The sequence below is a fragment of the Lithobates pipiens genome, unplaced genomic scaffold (assembly GCF_037356315.1).
Source record: "Lithobates pipiens isolate NorthernLeopardFrog02 unplaced genomic scaffold, aLitPip1_a1.2 Scaffold_3, whole genome shotgun sequence".
Lineage (NCBI taxonomy): Eukaryota > Metazoa > Chordata > Amphibia > Anura > Ranidae > Lithobates > Lithobates pipiens.
Window position 1 is genome coordinate 180,050,261 of NW_027507790.1, and position 13,709 is coordinate 180,063,969.

The 13,709-nt window shown below is 42.6% G+C and overlaps 1 protein-coding gene across 2 annotated transcripts in view; it reads left to right on the forward strand.

Moving 5' to 3' along the window:
• Positions 1 to 1,138: 1,138 nt before the first annotated feature.
• The window catches only part of LOC143940812 (proteinase-activated receptor 1-like), a 50,845-nt gene continuing 38,274 nt past the window's right edge, over positions 1,139 to 13,709 (forward strand). Inside the window, exon 1 of one of the 2 annotated variants that reach the window (XM_077462572.1) lies at positions 1,139 to 1,450. In XM_077462572.1, the coding sequence (XP_077318698.1) occupies positions 1,342 to 1,450 (109 nt within the window). In that variant the 5' untranslated portion in view covers positions 1,139 to 1,341. The remainder of the gene's footprint in view (positions 1,451 to 13,709) is intronic. The other variant, XM_077462571.1, reaches the window with a different exon arrangement.

Below are 13,709 nucleotides of genomic sequence, written 5' to 3' on the forward strand. Positions count from 1 at the left end.
GGGGTAGGGATCCGTCTGTTCCCGAGTCTTGGAACCAGCTGGTCCGAGGTGCAATAACTGAGGGAGGATTTAAGATGTCCGGGTGTGCTCTCGGCTTGGAGGGGCACCACAGCTCGTGGAAGTGACCGGGGGAGGACTCTTCGGAGGAGGGTCAACAAGCGGCATCCTGAGAAGTGCCTGGTTACTGAGTTGGGAAGGACATTGACGAATCCACGCTTTTTCCAGTACTATTAAGGAGACAGAGAACGTTCCAGGTACTGAGGAAAAAGGTTCCTGTTCACTCTTAGTTACAATCTGTACACATTCATAGGATTGCTCCAAGTTTTGAATCAACGTGCTGACTGCCATGATCTCTGGCTAGAGATCTGTTCAGCCTTGAAGTACCCAGCTGCGAGTGGCTACTATCTGGGTGGAATTAGAGACTTTGTTAGACCTGCAGTTCAAGGTGCCTGAGTTCTTCACCCGTGCCCCCTGTTCCCATGGGAGACTGTGTTATTTGATGTTATTAATGGAAATAAAACCTTTCAAAAAGGATTTTATTTGTGTCAGCGTTCAAATTGTTGAGTATCAACCCTAATAACCCCTAGACGTGGAAGAACAAGCCAAGCGGAGGTAACTGGTAAGCCCAGTAAATCAAGGCCGCCCTACAAAGTGTTATGGCCGCTACATATGCTTTGCTTGGAATGTTGGAGGTGTGGAGCAGGAAGAAGGCTGTATCGTCTGGGAAAGGGCGCTCGGTAAACTTCCGGGCAATGTGCTGGGGCCCCATGATTTCTAACAGCAGCTCTAGCCAGGGGCATCTAAAGCTTTTGGCTAATCTTCTAGTAAACATTACAGCAGGAGGTATTTGACTTTATATTATTGGGTTTCATAGAGGGTGAGTTTTCAAGAGGAATCAAAAAAGGATTCCATACATATCCAGATTGTGGAGATACAAGCCTGAAATACCAGTGTCAGCTGGGAATTCTCACAGGCATATATTCCTGTGTCTGAATCCTAAGCTTTTCCTCCAGAATTTATGTAATGTTTAGTAATGACATCCCACTTTTTCCTTGTGGTCAGTTTTAGTTCCTTCCAGAGCTTTGGTTATCTTAATCTTATAAAATGTTATTGTTCTTCCAACGCTAAAAGCTGTCAGCTTCCCCCTAGCTTCACTTAACTAATTACAAAAGAGAGATGCTGACCCACCCTCCCTTGTTATACAGAGGAAAAGATACACCCAGCCTGTGAGGACAAGCTTAACATCATCTGTGTTCTTAGACTGCAAAGCTTTACTATCTCTTATGGGACCTGCAGTGCTGATGCTTAGATAAAGAGATAAAATTGTTAACTGTTCGAAAAATGGCATTGTCTGTTGTATATGGACAAAACATGAAGCTAAAACTGCTGTTTCCCATCTTCATCCTCAGTGTACCAAGCTGGACAGTACTTTGTGAGAACCAGACAACAGGTAAGTTAGAGAAATTTAAACTACTTTGTTAAAGTAAATGTGTCTTCAGATTTTCTGCATACAGCAAAATATTTTAAAGGTTCAGTCCTTCTATATTTCGTTTTTTTTCCATATATGCTGGAGAGATAAACCACCTAGCAAATGTATTCATCTCTGGGGTCTGTGTCCTGTATGAGGGGTTTCTGCTATCACTACTGGATTTTTATAGAATCATAGAAGAATGCAAAAAGAGAAAAAGTTGGGAACCACACACCTTCCAAGAGGACACGAAAGAGTTAAGAATTATGGTAGGGGGGGTATCGCTGTTGGGAGTACCCAATACATATTGAAAAGGTACTGACTCAACCTACCAGGCTTTATCTATAACTAAAATATAACTTTTAGGTAATATTATATTTTATATTTAAAAATAAAAAATAAAAAACATTTTTAACTGACCCTTTAAACCTATTTAGTTTTCACTCTTAAAATTGTGTTTAACCACTTCAATTAGATTCTTTCATCTCCTTCCTGCTCAGGCTAATTTTCAGATTTTAACACTGTCACACTTTGAATGCCAATTACTCTGTTATGTAACACTGTACCAAAATAAAATGTTTAACTTTATTTTTGATGGAACAGAGAGTTTTTGGTGGTATTGAATTGTCACTGGGTATTTTATGAACATTTTGAAGAAAAGAAAAAAAACGTGTTTTCTTAGTTTCTTTTTTAAAATTTTGCATATAATCTTTCTTTATAACTTTAGGCCAAATTGTATTCTGCTACATTTCTTTAAAATTAACTCAAATTAATGTATATTATTTAGTCTGTGTGAAAGTTATAGTGTTTACACTCTATGGTATATACAGGTGCATGTTATAAAATTAGAATATCATCAAAACGTTAATTTATTTCAGTAATTCAATTCAAAAAGTGAAACTCATATTTTTAATATTGATGCGTTACACATGGAGTGATATATTTCAAGCATTTCTTTATTTTATACACATGAAGTGATATATTTCAAGCATTTCTTTATTTTATACACATGGAGTGATATATTTCAAGCATTTCTTTATTTAAATTTTGATGATTATGGCCTACAGCTAGTGAAAACCCAAAATTCTGTATCTCAGAAAATTCGAATAATAGATAAGACCAGGATTTTTAATACAGAAATGTTGGCTTTCTGAAAAGTATGTCCATGTACAGTATAGTATGCACTCAATACTTGGTTGGGGCTCATTTTGCATGAATTGCTGCATCAATGTGGCGTGGCATGGAGGCGATCAGCCTGTGGCACTGCTGAGGTTTTATGGAAGGCCAGGCTTCATTGATAGAGGCCTTCAGCTCATTTGCATTATTGGGTCTGGTGTTTCTCATCTTCCTCTTGACAATACCCCACAGATTCTCTATGGTGTTTAGGTCAGTCAAGCACAGTGATACCATGATCATTAAACCAGGTATTGGTATTGGTACTTCTGACAGTGTGGGCAGGTGCCAAGTCCTGTTGGAAAATGAAATTGCATCTCCATGAAGCTGGTCCGCAGAGGGAAGCATGAAGTTCTCTAGAATTTCCTGGTAGAGGGCTGTGCTGACCTTGGACTTGATAAAATACAGTGGACCAACACCAGCAGATGACATGGTTCCTCAAATCATCATGGACTGTGGAAAGTTTACACTGGACCTCATGCAACTTGGATTCTGTGCCTCTCCACTCTTCCTCCAGACTCTGGGACCTTGATTTCCAAATTTTCCACAGTCCGTGATGATTTAGTTAAACATAAAATAACTGGGCATTTTCAGTTAGATTTAGTACTGATAAATTAATTACCTCTCAGGATGAAAAGCAGTCAGATAGGTTAGGAAATGTTATCCAGTCACTAGATAAGCTAGTGCTGGAGATGTTTGCAGTAGGCCACCTTTTAACTCTGCCTTGGCGTAAACACATACTGTACGTTCTGCTGATGTTCTGGCCAGGAAGATGCCATTGAAATGTGCTTGCATATCCCATGCCCTTTAATCTTAGCAGGTAAGTGGACTTTTACTTAGTCATTAGTGCAGTTTGATGTGATAAATCATAGTTACATAGTAGGCAAGATTGAAAAAGGACACAAGTCCATCAAGTCCAACCCATGTGTGTGAATTTATGTCAGTATTACATTGTATATTCCTGTATATTGTGGTCATTCAGGTGCTTATCTAATAGTTTTTTTAAATGATCAATGCTCACCACTGAAACCACTGCCTGTGGAAGATAATTCACATCCTAACCGCTCTTACAGTAAAGAATCTTCTACGCAGTTTAAGGTTAAACCCATTTTCTTCTAGTTTTAGTGAACGGCTGCGTGTCTTATCAAATTCCCTTTCGTGGAAAATCTTTATCCCTATTGTTGGGTCACCAGTACAATATTTGTACATTGAAATCATACCCCCTCTCAAGTGTCTCCTCTACAGAGAGAACAAGTTCAGTGCTTGTAACCTTTCCTCATAACTAAGGTCCTCCAGTCCCTTTATTAGTTTTGTTACCCTTCTCCAGACTCTCTCCAGTTTCAGCACATCCTTCCTGAGTACTGGAGCCCAGAACTGGACGGCATATTCCAGGTGCAACCGGACCAGAGTCTTGTAGAGTAGGAGAATTATCATTTTATATCGGAGTTAATCCCTTTTTAATGCATGCCAATATTCTTTTTGCTTTGCTTGCAGCAGCTTGGCATTGCATGCCATTGCTGAGCCTATCATCTACTAGGATCCCCAGGTACTTTTCTATCCTAGATTCCCCCAGAGGTTCTCCCCCTAGTGAGTAGATTTCATTCATATTTTTGCCACCCAAAATAATTATTTTACATTTTGCTGCAGAGAAGTTATTGCCCTGCTTAGCTTAGTATCATCCGCAAATACTGAGATTGAGCTGTTTATCCCATCCTCCAGGTCGTTTATAAATAAATGAGCCGCTTGAAGCGGAGTTCCACCCAAAGGTGGAACTTTCGCTCATTGTATTCCTTCCCCCCCTTCCGTTGCCACATTTGGCACCTTTCGGGGTGGGGGGGGGATGGGGACAGCATACCTGTCTTTCACAGGTATGCTGTCCCCACTTCCAGGAGCTTCAACCGTGGGTATTGACATCACGGCTGGGGCTCCCTCCTCCTCCCTCCTCTTAGCCTCCTCCAGGACAGGTAAGTGTCTGATTATTAAAAGTCAGCAGCTGCAGTATGTGCTATTGATAAAAGAAAAAAAGACCAAAACTTATTACACCACTTTGAAATTAGGTGGCGATGATAGATCTCCCTTATCATGCCTCTCCTCCAATTAAAGGAGGCTACTGCCGTAACCCAAAAACAGCATACAATAAAGGGTTGCCTTTCAAGTAAGGATTGAGAATTAATCCCCACCGAAAGGAAAAGACAGCTACTATGGCTGTAGCAGGCAAATATAAGAGGATATCAGTTATATGAATCTTGCATTTATTTGCATTAATTATCAAAAAGCTACAATAATCTAAAATCACCCAGCCGTATGGCTAGAGTACATCTGACCCTGCAGGGCATCAAATAGTGACACACCAAAAACCTAAAATATATTTGGTACGTCCTACAAACCAATAGCTAAGACACTTATAAACAATGGACTCACATAAAACACAAACAGACGGTCAAGGCGCCACTCTTAGCAGGCATGCATTGAGTTTCTTGTGGGAGAAACCTCCCTTATTACAAAGTTAATAATAGAGTAATTCATAATGTATTGTGACAAAAATCCAATGCATGCATGGTCCCTAGGGGTTGCAGAATTCAGAACATCAGAATTTGTTTGCTATAATTAGTTAGTAAAATGGCCAATTAGACAGTATCAGGTGTTGCTTCAGGACTATCACTTTAGCAGATTTCTTTACTTTTCACTAATTCCTGTTTAGACCGTTCATCAATCTGAGGTTCCTTGAAACACAATTCCTTCAGTGATGTTATCTATTCATTTAGTGGAAAGTCATACTTATACATGAGGCAGTTATAAGATGTTATAAATATGTAACTGCTGTTAAATAAGGTTTCTTCATTCTAGTCAATCAAAATTGATAGTTTAAATTTTGAGTGGATTCAACAACCGTCTCTTACATGCATGTAAAGGTCATCAGTCCCGAACAAAGTAACCATCTCTAAAATCTCTGCCAAACTAAAGTGTTCATATAGCACACAGTAAATATCCCAAACAAAGCTGTTCAATCATTTGATGGTTCTCTACGTTACCGCTTGCTGATATCTCAATGGAACACCAGTCGGTTATCACCGCTTCTCTGGTTAGTCACCTGTAATTCAGAATCCTCATTACTGCTCTAAAAACCACACGCAGGACGGTGTTCAGCGGAATGCTACTCAGCTTGCCAAGTCAGCCTGGATGCCATCAATTGTTGGTTTCTTTGTGCTTGCCGATATCTCAGTACAACGCTGATCGGCTATCATCGCTTCTCTGGTTCACCACCCGCAAATCAGTATACTCCACTTCTTTGGGAATCACAAGCAGGACGGTGTCCAGCGGGATGCTAGACAACTCGCCTGGTCAGCCAGGATGCAAGCAAGTGCTGGTCTCTTTTTGCTGTTATAACAGACAACGACGTTATAGGGATAGTTATCAGTGTCCTTCAGCTTTACACTTCACTGAAATTGGTTTCCTATCTCCATATTAGGGATGACTCTGTGAGCGCCTATAGTCCATAATTACTTCAACGCGTTTCGTAACATCATGTTACGTAGCTTCAACTGGATGTGGGGGAATCAGACCTGCATCTCTCCCTTTATAGTGCATCGGGATGCTGTCGCTCCTTCTATATCTTATTTCTTTTTACAAACACATTACTCGGGACAAGCTGAGTGTTAGCTCGGATAAGTGTCTTCTTATTGGTTAAAAATGTGCAACTGCTGGCTTTTAATTTTTTCAGTGGTGGGCGGACCTCGCTTTAAGGACCGAGCATCTTTTTGAGATTTGGTATTTACAAGTGTAGCGCCCACCACCTCTAGGTGGGTGCTAATAGGTTAGAGTTAGGTGAAATTGCCAGTCCCTTACCCTGTTTTGTTTGGGCCTGGTGGGTTAATTTGGTTTGGGAGGATTAGTAGAATACTTTGTACAGTAAGGGCACTTTCACACTGAGGCGCTGGAGCGGCAGTTTACCGTCGTTTTAGTGGCACTTTTCGGCCGATATCGGGGTGCTTTTTACTCCCGCTAGTGTCCGAAAAGGGGTTAAAAGCGACCACTTCTAAAACGCCTCAAAGATGCTGCTTGCAGGACTTTTTTTTAGCGTCCTGCCAGCGCACCTGGTCTAGGTTCACTTAAACATCTTAATAAACAATGAATCCTTTAACTGGTGACCACTGACTAACATCTGACTAATAATGTTTACATTTGACATTTTGGGGAAATGACAAGATAAAGGGTTACCATAATGCAGTGCTTCTCAATTATTTTCTGTCATGCCCCCCCTAGGAAGAAGAAAACATTTTGCGCCCCCCGCACGACTGTAATTAGTATCATTTGTCTATAAAATTGTTATAAGTACACCTCTACATAACACTGTATCCTTATTAACGTATATGAGAATAAAAAAATAAAGAAATCTGGATCAATTTACAAGAAAAAATAGCTTTATTAACTGTAGCAGAAAAGATTTAAAGGAGCACAGGATTTAACGGAGCACAATAAAAGCCTTTTCATCAGAACACTGACCTTTTTTGGCTGAATCGGCGGTGTCCCCTTTTATGTGTCTTCAACTCCTTTCTTTTAGGCGTTTTTCTGTACAGAGGACCGATTTCCAGGTCTAAAAGTCACACGGGCGGATTTGGCCAATCAGGATAGAGCATCATGTCTATCCAATCGGGTCCTCTGCATGTGTCACGTGCGTTGGCGGTCACGTGGTCCTCCACGTCGGGCTGCTACTGGGGCTGCGCTGGGACAATCTCCAGTGTTCGCGCTGCGCTGGCCCCTCTCTCCAGCCGTAGAGTTGCTAGGCAACCAACGCCGTGTGGGACGCCGCTTGCGAGTGAGGCCGCGTACACACGCGGGGACTGTTCGCCCAACTTTGTCCGCTGAACAGTGTTTCGGCGGACAGTCCGCCCGTGTGTGGGCTTTCAGCGGACAGTTTCAGCGAACAGTTTGCCGAACAAGGTTTTTCGGAATTTCCGAAAAACTGTCCGCTGAAACTTGGTTTCAGCGAACAGTCCCCTCGTGTGTAGGCTTGTTCGTCAAACTAAGTTCCGCGCATGCTCAGAAAGGATTTACATGCTGAAAGTTGTAATGCAGTGTATAGGACGTTGTATTTTCCGTCCCGTCGTACGTGCCGTTCACGTCATCGCGCACGGTTTCAGCAAACTGTTCGTTCGTCGTGTGTGGGCAAGTCCGTCCATGCTAATTTTGAGCGGACTGTTTGCTGAAACTGTTTGACGGACAAAGTTGAGCGAACAGTCCCCGCGTGTGTACGCGGCCTGAGTCGGATGATCCGATCTAGACATCCAATATGACAGTATTTGCCGAGGTCAAACGAGCCCCCCTTTACGGAGCCTCACTATTTGAGAAACACTGCCATAATGCAACAGACAGTGAGAAAGATAGGAAGTCCTTGCCCACAGAAGTTTACATTGCAAAGGGAAATATGACTAATAAATAATTTGTACAAATAACCAGCCACATGTAAGACACAGTAAATCTTTTTGAACACTACACTAAACAGGTCAGCAAATTGGATTCTGTAAACCGCATAATGTGAAGGCGTGAAAGTACTAATAAAAAGAAATATAAAGTTATTTAAAGTAGTCTAAGGAAGAGATACTCCTACATAAGAAGTTGGTCAAGATAGTTGGTATGTAAAGATGAACTCTGTGAACTCACAGCTTATTACATTGTTGAAATGAGTATATGGGAGATACTTTATCTTCCAAAGGTTTTTTTTAATCTTAGATTTTCAACCCCCTGCCAGACAGCAGAGCTAGGTTAGTAACTTACATTTTTACTACTGCACTTAACCTGTATGTACAGCCAAAACGTTTTTAGTTATAGAGTGGAGAAGGGTTACAATTGCGGTCAGTTATTATTTGCTGTCTGTGTGCCATTGAAGAACAATTCCTTCATTTCCTGATCAGGAGACACAACAGGAAGCGAGGAAGGAAATCTCTCATTGAGAGGTGAATTTCTTTTCTTAGAAAATTATCCACAAAAGGGAAGATTTCCCTTCACTTGTTTTGAGAACAAATATAAAATTTTGGATTTCACCTAAATTTCTTTAGGTCACCAATACAAACAGAGGGGGTACATTTTCCCAATGGGAACAAAGACAGCAATAAAAACTTGACAGAGGGTTCAACCCTTCCCTCCTTAAAAAAAAAAAATACGTTTTATCTAGCAATATATCTTGGGGGCAGGTGAGTGTATGTCTTGCCAGAGCTTTGGGTGAGAACATCAATACCCTTAAACCACTTCCCGTGGGCATCATATGATGTCCAGCAGGATAAGCCGCTCGTGTGCGCCCATGAGGGAATGCAGGGTGGCGATTGGTACTGCGGTGTGTCTGTGTGACGTACCGCATCTCCAATTCTCCAATCAGCTGATCACATGGTAACAGGAAGTGCTGTTTATTGTCTTTTTCTCTATACGCTCTGACAAGGTGTGAGTAGAGGAGAGACGATCAGCAGCTCTCCTGACGGGGGCGGGGGGGGGGGGGGGGGTCTTCGGCTGCACTGATAATCAGTGCATCGATTATCAGTGCAGGCCCTCCAGGGGTGCCCACCCATGCCCACCAGGGATACCAACCTGTGCCGATCAGGGGTGGCAATCAGTGCCCATCAGTAATGCCTGTCAGTGCCTCCTCATCAGTGCTGCCTATCAATGCCATTTATCCGTGCCCATCAATGTCCATCATTGTACATCAGTGCCGCCTATCAGTGACCATCATTGCCACCTATCAGTGCCACCTATAAGTGCTCATCAGTGCAGCCTCATCAGTGCCCATCAGTGAAGGAGAAAAATGACTTTACAAAATGTTATAACAGAAACGAAGAAAAACTTTTTCCCCATAATTTTTAGGCTTTTTTTATTTGTTTAGCAAAAAAAAAAAAAAAACTGTGGTTATTAAATTCCACCAAAAGTAAGTTCTATTTGTGGGAACAAATTATGAAAAATTTTGGGTACACTATTGCATCACTCCGTCATTTAAAGTGTAACAGCACTGAAAGCTGAAAACTGGCCTGGGCAGAAATGTTGTGAAAGTGTCCTGTATTGAAGTGGTTAACGTGACTGTAAATCTCAGTTTTTTTGTTTTTTTTTAATAACAAACATGTTATACTTACCTGCTCTGTGCAGTGGTTTTGCACAGAGCAGTCCAGATCCTCCTCTTCTTGGGATCCCCCATCAGTGCTCCTGACCCCTCCCTCCTGCTGAGTGCCCCAGAGCAAGCCACTGCTCTGCGTGTCCATTCAGACTTGGGCCCGCCCCCTTTCTCTCCTTATTGGCTCAATGACTTTGATTGACAGCAGCGGGAGCCAATGGCGCCCGGATGCTGTCTCAGCCAATAAGGAGGGAGAGTCCCGGACAGCTGAGACTTTTGTGCAACATTGCTGGATTGAGAGGGATCTCAGGTAAGTATTAGGGGGCTGAGGTTGGCTGCTGCACACTGAAGGTTTTTTATCTTAATGCATTAATATAAATAAATCTTCTGCCTTTACAACCACTTTAAATCTAAGGGCACTATAAGGTTAGTCTGCACTAATATGCATTATAAGAACCTAAATTATGTAAACCCAATCACTAAAACATTGAACATGTTATTCTTTTCTGTTTCTTCATCCATGTTCATTTCCTAATCTATTCCATTTGGGTAGCGTACAGAAAATTTGTACTTTGGAATTTAATCTTTTACTACACTATATTAACAAAAGTATTAGGACACCAGCCTTTACACACATATGAACTTTAATGGCATCGCAATCTTACTCTGTAGGGTTCCATATTGAGTTGGTACACCATTTGCGGCTATAACGGCTTCAACTCTTCTGGGAAGGCTGCCCACAAGGTTGTGTCTGTGGGAATGTTTGACCATTTCTTCCAGAAGTGTATTTGTGGGACCAATCATTGATGTGTATGAGAAGGCCTGGCTCACAGGCTCCGCTCGAATTAATCCCAAAGCTGTTCTATCAGGTTGAGGTCAGAACTCTGTGCAGATAAGTCATGTTCCTCCATTCCAAACTCGCTGATCTATGTCTTTATGGACCTTGCTTTTTGCACTGGTGCTCAGTCATGTTAGAACACGTTGGGATCATGTTGGGAGCATGAAATTGTCCAAAATTTCTCTTAAGGCTGACACCTTAAGAGTTCCCATCACTGGTACTAAGGGGCAAAGCCCAACCCCTGAAAAACAACCCCACACCATAATCCCCTTCCACAAAATTATTTGGACCAGTGCACAAAGCAAGGCCCATAAAGAAATGGATGAGCAAGTTTGGGGTGGAGGAACTTCACTGGCCTACACAGAATCCTGACCTTAAGCCGAAAGAACACCTTTGGGATGAATTAAAGCGGAGGCTGCCAGCAAGGCTTTCTCATCCAACATCAGTGCCTGACCTCACAAATGGGCTGGAAGGATGGCCAAACATTCCCATAGACAGAGTTGAAGCTGTTATAGCTGCAAAGGGTGGGCCAACTCAATATTGAACCCTACGGACTAAGCCCTTGTACACATGGTAGGACATTCCGACAACAAAATCCGTCAGAAACTGGTGTTGCATACACACGGTTGGACAAAGTTGGTGGAAAATCTGATAGTTCGTAACATGATGACGTTAGTTCGTTGCAACGGGACTACGTTGCGGCTAGTAGCCAATAGCTTTGGTCTCGTAATTTGATCTAAGCATGCGTGGCAATTTGTCCGATCGGAATTTCTCTACAAACAATCGGAGAAAGTCCGATTGGATCATCTTGTCAGAAAATTTTAGATCCAGCTCTCAAGCTTTGTTGGTCGGACATTCCGACGGAAAAAGTCTGATGTAGCCCACACACGGTCGGATTATCCGACAATACGGTACGATCGGATATTTTCCAACCATGTGTACAAGGGCTAAGACTGGGATGTAATTAAAGTTCATGTGTGTGTAGAGGCAGGCGTTCCAATACTTTTGGTAATATGGTGTAGTAAAGGATTAAATGTGGAGGGACCGAGCTAGTCCTAACAGATACATGTGAATATCTTCTGCTATGCACTAGCTTATGTTAACACTCCCATGGTTAGAATAGTGATAAAATATTGGATCTGCTCAGTTCTGTTTGGTTATATAGCAAAAACAGTCCAGAGCCACTGATTATAGGGGTCTTATTATAATTGCTCTATGGAACTTTAAAATTGTACTGTCAAACTGAATTCATACACATAAATAAAAATCACAGAAAAAAGATGAATGGAGTCATTAGAAATAAATATACAAATATCATCACATATAGTAATCACATACTGTTACTGAAATACATTTTTTACAATAGCTGTCCTACTGAAAACCCAAAAGTACATGGCAATTACAGGAGAGACATGGCATCCGAATTGCAAAGTAGGCGCAGGACATACATGACGGGGTGTAAGTAGCTTACAGATAGGAAAAGGTTAAGAAAAAAAATGAGGTTGTTAAGAAAAGTATTGGTCTTACCGGATTGGAGGGCAGGATGCATTGGGGAGGAGTTGTAGGTAAAGTCCAGGAGGGGGTAGATCAGAGGTCAGCAGTCTGGGAGAAGAAGGTGGTGGAAAGTTCCCTCCCTCCCTAATGAAAGGGTTTCCTGGTATCGGAATGGACTGCAAAAATGGCTGTGTGGTGGTTGGGTCCTTGACGATAGCTGCCCAAAGCCAACACTAACAACCCCCCCAGCCAGACGGGAGAGGAGAGAGGGCCGATCTGCTCCTCTTCCTCCCTCCTACCCCTCTGTGTCTCCCCACACTCCAATCCCCAGGGCTGTGCCTCAGGAAAGGAAAGTTGGGGCTGGTAATTTGAAGTCCAGCAGCCTCAGATACATCTGGAAAGACTGCCAAGGGGTGAGTGAGCTCACCATCCATCCCTGTCTGTGATTGAAGTCTCCCCCTTCTATCTCCTGCTTCTGAGTGATTTCATTAAAAGGTAAATCAGGGTTCTCAGAGCACCCCTTACATCAGAGTTCCCCTTTACACCAGAGGCCACAGTCATAGGTGTACCCAGCCACTTGCATTAGGTTGTGCACCCAAAACCTCAAACACACATGCCTTTCTCTGCAGCCTCAGCTGCACTAGACAGTGAACGAATGGGAAGTGCTCAGTGCTGAACGGCTTCCTGTTCATTCACAAACTGAAGCATAGTAAACACAGTTTACTATGCTTCAGTCATGAATGGACACAGCGAGTAAGTATGTTCACTGTGTTCATTTAGAAGGGGAAGGGCCGGTAAATGACATATTTACTACCACCTTCCCCCATCTCCATTCTGAAAATTCATTCCAGGATGTGGGAGGAGAGGAGGAAAGCCAGCAACACTATGGGGCGGGTGGGGGCAACACGGGGAAGGGGGGTAACCCAGGCAGCAGGGCAGGTAGTAATTAGGGTGTGCCCAGACACCCCCTGCACATGGCTATGGACACAGTGTTCCCCTTTACATCAGAGTCATTTCCGTGCATCAGAGTTCTCAGTGTTCTCCCATAAATCAGGGTTCCCAGAGCATCCATTATGTCAGAGTCCCCAGAGTTCTCCCTTACATCAGAGCCTGCAGAGTCCTGCTTTAAATCAGAGCCTGCAAAGTCCTGCTTTACATCAGAGCCTGCAAAGTCCTGCCTTACATCAGAGGCTTCAGAGTCCTGCCTTACATCAGAGGCTGCAGAGTCCTGCCTTACATCCATCAGATCCTGCAGAGTCCTGCCTTACATCAGAGCCTGCAAAGTCCTGCTTTACATCAGAGCCTGCAAAGTCCTGCTTTACATCAGAGCCTGCAAAGTCCTGCTTTACATCAGAGCCTGCAAAGTCCTGCCTTACATCAGAGGCTGCAGAGTCCTGCCTTACATCAGAGCCTGCAGAGTCCCCGCCCTTACAATGAAAGGGAACTCTGCGGATTCAGATGTAAAAGGTGAACTCTGTGGACTCTGATGTAAAGGGGGACTCTTTTTTAATATAAATGACAAGATTAGAAATGTTATTTAGTTGCTAAATATATGTATAGTTTATACTATAAAAATTTTTGCTGTGCACCGCTAAAGTGTTCGGGTTTGACTTGAAGAAAAGGTGGCAACCCTAAATGGTAAG